The sequence below is a fragment of the Camarhynchus parvulus genome, chromosome 11 (genome assembly GCF_901933205.1).
Source record: "Camarhynchus parvulus chromosome 11, STF_HiC, whole genome shotgun sequence".
Lineage (NCBI taxonomy): Eukaryota > Metazoa > Chordata > Aves > Passeriformes > Thraupidae > Camarhynchus > Camarhynchus parvulus.
The window spans coordinates 14,413,100-14,425,000 of NC_044581.1; the positions used below are offsets into that span (position 1 = coordinate 14,413,100).

The following is an 11,901-nucleotide window of genomic DNA, read 5'->3' on the forward strand; positions in this document are numbered from 1 at the left end:
TTGTATAGAAAACGATAATTATGACTGAATTATGGTACTTAGTCATTTCCTGAGAAGCAAGTGGCTGTAGTATTTCCTGATTCATGGAAATAAACCCTAGAACATTGATTTTTACATAAAAAGGTGCTGCTAATTTTTGTTCCACCAGTCTTCCCATTGACATAGCGATCTTTTCTGGTGCTCTGAATCTTCCCTAACAACTGCGCAGCTCCCTGTGTAAAATTTGCCCTGTTGGCTTGCACTCACTAAAATTTTGAACAAATTGGCTTCTCTTTCTCTTTTTTCCCTCTTCCTTTCTCAGGTTCAGATACATCCTTAAAGACAGGGAAGTTGTAATGCACATAACTGAGTGGCTGATTTCAGCACTCAGTGCCTGACTGCTGTCTTCCTTGGCAGCCTGGCTTAGATACAGAGTTGGGTTTTTAGTAAGACAGTGTTGGAGTACATTTCACCATGTGGGAAAAGGGAGGGTTTTGCATTGCTGTGCTGGTGATACAGCTCTGGTTTTTGTGTAGAGTCCATTTCTCATGTGTGTATGTGTGGCCATATGATATAAAACATAAAGATGTGTTGTTTTAAAGCATCGAAACTCTGTTTTTAAAGAAAGCTAGATAGTGCTTATTCTTAGTTGAAGCAGCAATGTTAACTCACATCTGTTACTTTAAGTGTATAGAAACAGTTCCTATCCTGTTAGCCAAATATTTTCATATGCTTTTAATTTTGCTTAATTTTGCTTTCATCATTTTGGGGGAAGAGTGAATAGGCAGCTCGTGCAGTGTGCTACTTTAAAACCAAGTCAGGGAGGGCACACGTGTAGGAAAAGCACATTGTGCATAGTCTTAGTGTCAGGGTCCTGCCTGGCCTGCTGGAGAACTGTTTCCAGCACTGGATATGGAAGAGAGGGAAGATTGCTTTCCAGGGAGACAGGTCCATTAGGCCAAATGCTCTACTTCAGCACAAACACAATGAGGAGGCAAGTGGCTGTGCTGAGGAACTGAGGAGGAAGGAACAAAGTAGAGGGAGCTGATAAAACCATCTGAGATAGATCTCTTTTTACCCTAAAAAGAGAGGCTTGATGTGGATGTGGACTTTATGCCACCTCCATTTTAGATGTAATTTGATTTTGGTTTCTGAATTTCTTCATGGTTGAAGCCCACAGGCAGCCAGGCAGATGGCAGTGGGCCTGGGGGTCACAATGCCAGGGCAGGGACAGGGGACAGGGTAGGGGTGGCCAAGGCTCCTCCTCACCCAGAGGACTTGCCCAAGCACTGCCTGTAAAATTTGGGCAGTAGAAGATGTCTTAAATCATAAACCCAGTGTCCTGGATGTTGGAGTGCTTGTTGAAATGAGGGATTCATATTTTAGGAAGCAGATGTAAAGTTCTAAAATGTGTTTGTCACCCATGTACTCCTGCCTGAAGTGTCCTGCTTTTATCTCTTGTCCTTAGCCTGGAGAGCAGTTAGAGGGTGAGAGTTGCTTGTGGAGCATCCCTGGGAGGCTGAGGTTTACAGCCTGGTGAATGACCCAGCAGAGTGAGATTAAACACTGTCTGTGGTCCTGCTGGGAGCCCCAGTGTCTTACACTGGAATTTCTGGGTACTAACTGTTAGCAAGACAGATTCTGAGAAGAGCCCTCATCTTTGAGTTGATCATACCTGTTTAAATATTTAAAAAAAAACTTAGCAAATCTAATCTGGCTTTTATTAGGAAATGGATGCAGTCTGCATATAACTCAAATAATTTGTATTATCAAGGTTTGTATGTTCAGATGAAGTGAATTTGTTTTCCAAGTGAGCATTCAGCTGTACTATAGTTCTGTGTCACAAAACAAGTTGTCTGGTGAAATTCAAGCTTCCAGATTTTGTAAGTACAGTACTAAATTCAAATGGATCTGGTAATTTGAATATTTATGATGGGTTATTCACTGAATAGCTGCTATAGAATTTTTATTTTTATAAAATCTGTGGTTTACATTTTAAAAAATTTAAGACATGTATGACTTGCTAAGTTTTATTTTCATTTGTGATATCTATGTCTTTGACAGGTACCTTTTGGTCCTCTTGCCTTCATGCCAGGAAAGCTTGTCCACACCAATGAGATCACTGTTCTGCTGGGGGACAACTGGTTTTCCAAATGCTCAGCAAAGCAGGCCATTGAGCTGGTTGAGCACAGGAAAAAACGTATGTATGCTTCTGAACATAATTTAATAGTTAAAATTATGTACCTTGTATTAATATATAAAATTAGTGATATCTATGCTGTTCTCTTCTTTTTTTTTTTATGAGCTCACAAACAGAAGTCCCATTCAGGTGTAATATTAGCTTAGCACCTTGTCTTCCATCCTTGCTTGAGACATGATTGGATGTGTCTAATTAGGAAAAGAAACCTAACTAAAAACCCCCTTTCACTTTTTTAAAATGTAACAAAGAGGAGAAGTAGCCCCGCTGCCTTGTGCTTTTGCTCTTCGTTACCTTATTCCCTATATTTTGTTCCCTTGTCTTGTTTCTTATTTGTTTACTGCCTTGTCTCCTGTGTGTTGATTGTTGTTGGGGTTTTTTTGTTTGTTTGGGTTTTTTGGCTTTTGTTTGTTTGTTTGTTTTATGGGTTTTTAAATTTTTTTTTTTGGCCTTGTAGTTTTCCATTTTTTTTCTCTCTTTCTACATGGACTTTGCTTCTGCTTGTTAGTTTTTATGCTTGCTGCTCAGCTGCATTTCTGCCTCCTGCCCTTGATGTTCCTCTGGCGTGGAGTGATCTCCTGGACCTCCCCAGATCTGGTGCAGTTGATCACCACCAAATTCAATTACATAGAAACCCACACAGGGGCAGATAGGCAATTCCTGGGTTGGTTTCCAGCTCTTTGTAGCTGCTGCTGAGATCTTGGCTTTGAAGAGCCAGGACCAGAGCAAGAGCTGTGCATGGTGCACTTTGGAACTTCTTTATGGCAGAAAGTAGGAGAACCTAAAATATTTGATGTAAATGGCAAGGAAGAAAAAGCACAACAAAATGGAAAATAAAATGGTGCCTGTTAGCCTTTGTTTCTTGCTTCAGACAAGCATTTGAGTTCATTTTTTTCATACTGGTTTACCTGTAACCTGTCCCATTCCTCAGTGGGGGCTCACTGCAGCTTTGCCCTGTGTATATCATAACTATTTACACTGGATTTTTGTTTGACTGCAGCTATCCATGTTGCTGCCTGCAGCAGAATACCCTAGAGGTTCCCCATCTGAATAAGCTTTCTTTTCCAATTCTGTGCAGGCAGTATTAATGTAAAAAGAGTTAAGGATTTTTTTATAAAAATTCATTTGCTGTATTACTTTAAAATACTCCTTTATGAAGAGCATTGCCAAAAGTATGTAATTTGTATTTTACCTATTATCTTTCTTAATCTGGTTCTCCTGACACAACTTTGCAATTTTCTTTCTTACTGAGCTGAATCTACATTATTTATTGTGACTCTTGTGATATCTCAGGTCCAGATCTTTTCCTTTGATCATCTGATATTTTTTTCAGTGCTGCAGAATACTTTTGTCACCGTTACGTTCAGTGAGGTCATTTGACCTTTGCATAGTAGGTGTTTGAACATTAAGTAGTCTGCTGGGAGACACACAATAAATGCTGGATTCTTTCCTTTATGATCTTTTAAATTGCATTTAAAATACGAACTCAGAAATACTAATTTCTTTCAAAGCAAAATAGTCATTGATGCTGGATATAAACCCTCTATTCAGCTGATAGTTCACTTCAGCTGTGTGATGGCTGCCAGTGGGAGGCTCCAAAACACTGGTATTAACTAAAAACTTTTTTTTAAGGACTGTTCTCAGTTTTAGATGGTAAAAAACATATTAGTACATATGCTTCTGAAAAAAGGTTACTTCTTTCCTAAATAGACTTTTTTCCCTCTAAATAATACAACTGACTTAAACTCTTTAAACCATTTTCATGCTAAATGAATGCAACTTAGAGAATATTAGAGATTTTTATTAGTTTGTTCTAAGGAGAAAAGTTATGTATGTGAAAGACCTGTAGGCCATTGCTATGTAATATGAATTGGCTGCTTGTGGCACAAATTTGCACGACAGATTTTTGGCAAGTATTAGTTTAAAGTCTCTGTTGTGTGTTTACTGCACTGCAGTTACTTTCACAGGTGTGGCTTCTGTTTTCAGTGGCATTTTGGGAGCATAGCTTACAGGGTGCTGTGTATTGGGCATTATCATCACATTGACACAATGGGATTTGATTTTTGTACATAATCTTTTTGTTTTGGACATAAATTCCAAGAGTAGGTCACACACACTGGAAAAAGAGGGCAGCCTCACTGCAGGGGATTACACTGCCACAGTCCCCAATGTCCTGCATGCCAGGCAAGGTCCTAACAGGGCAAAGCTTTTTTAAGCATCTGTTTAAGGCCACTGTGTACTTAAAGGCTTTGATGTATAGGAATTGGGGGCTGAACAGAGCAAAGAGAGGCTCATGCTGAAATAAACCTGGCTATATTTGTTGATGGTTTGTTTCTTCAGTGACCTACATTTTTTTATCCAATATTATTCTGATTAATTTAGATGGGTGTTTTTTTCATAACTAGCTGGTCAGATCTGTTCAGATAACTGAAACAAACTTAATTAGTACAGCCCTAGTAATTCAGTGCTTTAGCAGGAGTTAGCACTATAAGGAAATAAATACAAGACATTTTCATTGTACTTTGTGTCTCTTGTGTCTCACTGTGCTGAATGGTGAGGAGTGGAAGAGCGTCTGTTCAGGGTTCAGGTTGTCTAGGGGGACTGACTGTCAGGTAGAAAGGAGTAAGGGATTCCTGAAATAGTTTTGGGTGTTCTTCCTTGCTGGTTCTGGGGAGTTTCCCTTCTAGCCTTTGGCTTATGTGTGGGTCTGTGTGTTGGAAACTTCTGGTCACCAGGGCTGTCCCTGCTGGCCTTGGAGCCCCCCAGTGCCTCGCAGGTAATTGAATCAAAGTTCACAGGACATTTTCTTCACAGTTTGACTCCTTCTGTGCATGTTGGGTGCACACAAGAATGGAGGATATGAATTTGCATGCTTAAGCAGCAGTAGTGCCAGATAAATCAAACAATATCAGTGAGGATAAAGCCTTGGAAGTTAGGGGTAGCAGTGAGAGTGTACTATATATAAAAGCTTTAAACATTACTTAGTACTAATTAGGTCATCCTTTTTGTCTTAGTAGTTTTGTTAAATTTGCTTTTTAAAAGAGAATGAGTGAAAAAATGTTTGCTTCTGTGGAATAGAGAAATGCCCAGCCACAGTAGATTAATTTCTTGGTTAAAATTTATTTAATTGAAAGGAATAATTGAAGGGTGACTGTACTGAATTTTAAATGCACTTTAGCTGACATAGCTGTAGAAAGCCCTATTTTGGGGATACATTTCTGTTTGCTTAGCTTTTGATATAGATGCAAATTGTTCAGCACTGTGATTGGTTGAAATGTATTTGGTAAAATTTGGGACAGTCACTCATGTCAAATGTTACTTTTTCATCAAATATTGATCGTGTCTTCTTGAATAATATTTGAGTTGCAGTAGGCCTTTAATTTGCTGTGCATTTTTGTGACATTCAAGGTATTTAGGTAGTTCCAAAATAGTTAATAAATAGAGTGAAGTTTATAGAATTGCCAAGTATGGTTTTAATTGTTTTAAATTCATTGCAGTTCATTAAACCAGGTAATACAGATAATGGGAAACACTTCACACATGTGTTTGTGTGTAAAAATGTGAAGAAATAGTGAAGTAGATTAAAGGATATGCACACCACATTCCATTAAAATAAAAGAAATTAGCTTTTTAAGTATGTCACAGTTTAGCACAACAATAATGCAATTGTACTTTTTTTCTCCTACAATTATCTTGCTTAAGGTACTTCATAATATTTCTGTTCTCCTCAAGGCAAGACTGTATTGTCTCAGAATTCAAAGAGGGAATAAAGATTCTTTTTGTGAATATGGGATTATATCTTTTACGTGTTTGTGATGATATAAATTACATTTCTTCTCTATATCAGTAATCGCATTAATTCTTTAAGATGGGAAATTTTTCATTACAATAGTCCCTGTGGTAGTTACTATAGAAAGAAATTAAATAGATTTTTCTTGTAAATATTTGTGGATTAATTCAGTATGCTAGGTATTCCAAGTGTCTAAACATTTTAAAAGGTGGGAAATTAAAGCATGCACACAGAACTAGGAGTGGTTTTATTGTGTTAAAAATTTATCAGATAAAAAAAAAATCCCACTTAAAGGAGAATTGTTGAACTACTTAGCAATTGTGTCTCCAGTATATGTAAGAATACCCTTGCAGTGTCATGCTGCAAATGAATTCATGAAATGAAAATACTGATTACATTAACATACAGTATTGTGATAGTCCCCAATTGTAAATTGCAGTGTGTAACCCCTAATACAAATATTTGTGTCAATCAAAATTGACCGATAGCTCAGGATACAGGGTTTAAAAGATACCATTGTTTTAATGAGATGATCCGGGTGGATGAGGACCAGTTTGAATTTGTTCCTTATCAGCATTTCCAGAAAAAAAGGTTTTGTCTCCAAGACACGTGATAGAAAGGCTTTCCATTTCCCATCTGTGAATGAGTGAGGCCTTTAGAGGTTTTAATGTTTTATCCAAGGGTAAAAATATCTTCCCTGATATTCTAAATAATGTAACACTAAGTCGTCTACTCACAGTTTTTGGGGTTGAGAACAAAAAGTGCAGGCAGTGCTACAAAAAGATTCAGCTTTTGTTTTTCTGTATTAAAAAAAATTCATTTTTCTGCTCTTTTACTGCACAGCAGAGAATTCTGTTCCGCTGTGCTTTTAAACTTTTTTTTACAATTTTTTGCGATTTATCACTTCTTAGTTTGATAACCTCCCTCAGTTCCTTCCTTACCCTTGTTAAGTTAGGAGCTGATTCGATGCAGTGCTAAGTGCTCTAAATTTGCTCTGCAGTTCCCAGGAGGTGTTTGGCTTCTCACAGGACCACAGTCTGGGTATTTTAACCAGAGCACACTGGAACAAAGTAAGGAGAATAGACTCCTTTCTGTAAGTTACATACTGTGATTCAAATAAGCCCTTACCTTTTTTATGGTTCTTACTGGGCAACAGAGGAGCTGTCTGAATGCCACCCTCCTTCATTTAGGAGGAATTTAAATATCTTCAGATAATTCTAGCAATTACATAGGTGTGTGAACCTAAAAGAGAAATGCATTGCATTTACTTAGTGTTCCTAAAGCCAAATTGCCTGTACAAATTTTTACAGAAGAAAATCCAAATGACTTTGGTTTTGGTACCAAGGGAACATGGAAAACAGAATGAAGATTGTCTTTAAAGGGTGAAAAGCTGCTGCACAAAGGGCTGGATTGCATTTTAAAGAACTGGTGCAATTGCTTTTATAAGGAATGAATTTACATGTCTTGTTGCAAGCAAAAAGAGAGCTTAAATTCATATATACAAAAAGTCATCAGGATTCTCTTTTCACTCTTAAATCCATTTCTAGAAAAATGAACAGAAAAGAACAGAAGAACAGAGAAGGGTGTTTTGAAAAGCTTCTATTAGATGCTGCTTTCTTTTTTCTTACTTGTTTCAAGTAACCTGTGATAGTTTGCTGGAAAAATATTTGTTACAAAAAATTCTGTTGCTGATTAAATATATATTTATTGAAAATACATTCAAAAATCCTCAGGTGATGGATCTACTTATGCAGATCCTATAAAGTAAGAAAACAATGCACTTAATATACTCATAATTTCCATGGTGAGAGTATGAACTGCTGAGGTTCTGCCTTCAGGTTGTAGCTCCTGCTTCTCTCACTGGAGGAACTGAGCCACTGTCACTAACTGAGGTAGGTGGTTGTTCCAGGCCTGTATCAACACTGTGTATAAATAACTGTGTTTAAGACTGGTTATCTTCTGCATGAGAAAATGTGTTAGGCACCAAGAAGATCTTTACTCTAAATCTCAGTTGCATACAGAATTCTTTGTTACACTTAATCTAAAATTTCTGTCCTGTCACCTATCCTCAGAGGAGATTATTTCCTGTGTTATATCCATGAGACTCCCCTGAAGACCAGGTACATTAGGCTTCAGCTTTGTTTCAGTTTGTCCTGTTTCCCAAAGTCTGACTTCAAAATAGATCAACCTGTTCTCACTATTCTTGTCTGTTCTTACTATTTAAATCCCAGTGTAACACACAGTTTCCAGAAGTAACTAAAATAATGTCTATGATTCCCCAAATCCTTATAGACAACACTCCAAGGACATTAATGTCAAACTCAGATAATTAAAATTTGTATCCAGCCAAGCTAATTAACCCATTAAAGCCAAAATGCATAGATGAGAATTTGTGTCAGTTTGGCATTAGTGCGTTGTCATGTCGTGTAAAATCTGGCTTCGCTGGACTTCATTTCAACAATATGAAATGTGTTCCCCAATTAATTTTTTCCTCTACCAGTGTATTTGTAGCAAGCAGAGGGCTGCTTCTTAAAAATGACTAACCATGGTATAAGGAAATCCAGTCAAGTCCTTTCAGACTAATAAAGGAACTGGGAAAGAATGATCTAAATGTAAAGAAATTTTGCTGCCTGTAAATATGAAAGGCTGCTGTGCAGAGGAAATCTACTTATCATGATTTCTGGTTAGAATACCTTTTCCTTTTGGTGGTCCAGGAGAACAGTCCCAGAGGCTCTGGGGGGCTGTGGCACTGAGCTATCTTTCCAAGTGGTTTAGCTGAGACATGTAAATAGGAACTACATGGGTTCACCTGAAAGCCATGTCAGACTTTGCTCAGGTTATTGGATGTGACAAAGTTGGACAACAGCCTCTGGTTCAATCCGTCTTAAAAGGCTCTAAGAAGCTTAAACCACGGGGTAGTAAGAGGAGGAGACTGTGGAACCTCTCTTGTTCTACGAGTATTTTTATGGGGGTCTCAATTAATAAAAACCCCTGTAGTTTGTAGTGACTCGTTCCTCGCTATTTCATATTTCAAAATGCACTGAATTCCGTTGGAGTGTGCCGTGGTAAGTTCAAAACGCGAGCCCCTGAGCTTGCCCTGCAGTTAGGTGCATGAGCCTTTTTCCAGGAGACCCCTTCTTTGCTGAAGGCCTGACCAAGGGAAGGTCTGTGCTTTGGCCAGGCAGCAGCCTTGTTTTTCCTGTGGCAGGGGAAGTGTGAGCAGCCCAGCAGCCTGGCTGGGGACGCGGGGCCGGAGCGTCACGGCAATCCCAGCTGTCCTCTGTGTGCTGTGTGGCCTGGGGCAGATCACTTAAACTGTCTGTTTCTTCATCTGTGAAATAGGAGAGAGTTATACTCGCCTCCCTCACAGGGCACTGGGCAGATTAGTTAATGCTTGTACAGCATTTTAAAATAAAATAACTGTGTAACTGCTTGGTGTCCTCACCTAACGGAGCCAGGCGGCGTGCACCCGCCCAGGAAGCAGCATCACAGCCTGGTGCTCCAGCAGCAGCATAACCTAGATGGCTGCTGAGCAATATTCAGATGTGCAGGCAAGGAGCGAGACACTTGTGGTGGTGAAGAAACAGCTGAGCATCATGTTTACTATGAATGTAAGATAAAAAACACAGGAAAATTGGTCCCAAGTATGTATATGCTTATGTATACTGAGAATACGTTCAAGAGCTGAAGGCACGGATGGGAGCATTTTGTAGAAAAACTACCACTGCCTCTCTGTTATTTGGACTCTGGAAGGTGTGTTAGACACCAAAAAAACTGTGGGTGATGTTGATGTGAATTAAGTGCTAATAAAAGCTGCTCTGTCTGATGTGGGATGGAGTCATGTAAGGGGAGCAGGACCCTGACTGCACATGGAAGGAGCTGTGTCCTCTGCTGGGTCTGTGTTGGCACTGCTCCAGACATCACATACTTTTTTGGAAGTAATATTTCATGCAGGAGGCAATGCAAATCCGTGGCTTTTTTTCAGAGAAGAATCTTAAGCTATTTCTTAGAAACAGCCTGAGGAATGGAGAATGACTGCACATTTGACACATAGCTTGCTGTGTGGTTTAAAGGCTAATGCTTTTGAAATACCCTAAAAGTCTGAGCTTTGTCTTAGTGTTCCTTGTGGGAAAGGATGGACTTTGCTTGAGTAGCCTTTTCCAACATACATAAATTTCTTTCTAAACTATTTACTGCAAGTAATAAATTTTTAAAGCAATTGTATTTGAGACAGTGTGAAATATCAACAGGGGAAAAAAGCGTACAATACTAAATATTATAAAACTGTGAGAGTAATCTCACACACTTGGTGGTAGTTGTGTTTTGCCTTGACTGTTTCATGCATAATTCCCTCTCCTGTGTGTTTGGAGGGGAGGAGGGATAAGAACCTGTTTGTAGAAGTGAGTCAATGAGTAGGTTTAATTTTTAAGTACAGGTACAAACTCATTTTGTCTGATTAGATGCATTTTGTAATAATTTTGTGGTTATTATTATATTCTTACACATCCTTATCTGAAAGGCCTATCATTATAAGAAATGCAATCTCTGAAACATTTAGAACTGTATACATTGCCAGAAAACTGTATGGGGAGGAGTAGCTGTGTATGTACTTAAAACTTTCTAGGATTAGCCCCAAGACCAGCAAGTACTTAATTAAATACTAAAATTAACAGGCAGAAAGAGAGTTAAGAGTAAAAATATGTAGAAATACTCTGAAAATAGTTTTTAAGCTGGAATATTTTGTGATTGTCTTCTGTAGAACGGGAAGAGCAGGGTGCTCTGCTATACTTGGATACTGTGAAAATAAATAATTGGGGTGTATGAGATATTTCATGTGCTGCAGTGCTGGTGTTCATGTGAGTATCATTAATGGGGAGAAGCTGTGCTGAGGCAGGAGCTAGCTTAAAAAAGTTTCTTTGAGTGTGACTTTGATGACCCTGTGTTAGAGATGATCTCTTTGCCTCCTTCGTACTATTGTATGAGACATCTTCTTCTGTATTGCTTTAATGATTCCAGAAAGGAATTTTAAAATAGAAAATCAGCTTACTTCTTCACAAAGGCTTTTAGCTCCTTCAGGGTATATAGGACCAGTAGGTGCAAGGTCTTAGAGATCCTCAGTTGAAACTAATTTATGTAGTAAGTCTTCCCTCCTGAAAATTTGCATTTGTATTAGTTTTGAGTTGAACAAAGAGTGCAAGTCTATTAATATTATTAGTATAAGGCTTTAATTGTGCCCTCTTTCCCCCAATTCTTAAGTCTTAGCAAAGCTGTGTTTCCTTTTCAGGCGGTTATGACCTTCTTCTTTTGCAAATTAGTTTGTTTTTTATGATAACTTTAAGGTAAAAGTGAAACTTAAGTTTTTAATATTTTATAAATTGCTGTTGAAAGGGTTCATTATTTAATTGGCACAAGGGGATATAGAAAGCAATGACTCAAATGAACTAATGTCTGAGAACTGGGTAGTTGTTAAAGTAGGTTTGCAAAATTGCAGTGAAGCATAGTTGCCCAGACAGAAGAGCTGTCTGCCTTCTGCTGGGTGTTGAAAGTACAGTTATTAGGGCATGAGCATATTTCACTTGTCCATCAGAACAGAAATGTTTGTACACAGTAACAGGAATGAAGTTTCAAAGGATTTTTAACAGTAGGTTTCAAATACTGGTCTTAATTTTGTCACGTTAAAACAGACTCTCCACCTGGTTGTTATTTTATGTAAACTTCTACTGAAAAAAGACAGCTCTTACTTCTTTTTACATTGACCTAAGAAATCAGCTTTTTAGCTTGTGACAATGCACTTTACTTACCTCCTTGAATAACTTTTTTGGAATATTATGGGTGACATTAATAGAAGGCTTTGTGCAGCCTGTTTGTAAGGGAGACAGGACACATACCTTCCTCCCCATATCTGTGCCTCGTGCAGAGGGGATATTGTCCAAAT

The 11,901-nt window shown here is 38.3% G+C and overlaps 1 protein-coding gene across 1 annotated transcript in view; it reads left to right on the plus strand.

Annotated features, from left to right (window-relative positions):
- The window catches only part of URI1 (URI1 prefoldin like chaperone), a 41,182-nt gene that overhangs the window by 15,942 nt on the left and 13,339 nt on the right, over nucleotides 1–11,901 (plus strand). Inside the window, exon 4 of the mRNA XM_030955810.1 lies at nucleotides 2,044–2,179. Within this exon, the coding sequence (XP_030811670.1) occupies nucleotides 2,044–2,179 (136 nt within the window). The remainder of the gene's footprint in view (nucleotides 1–2,043; nucleotides 2,180–11,901) is intronic.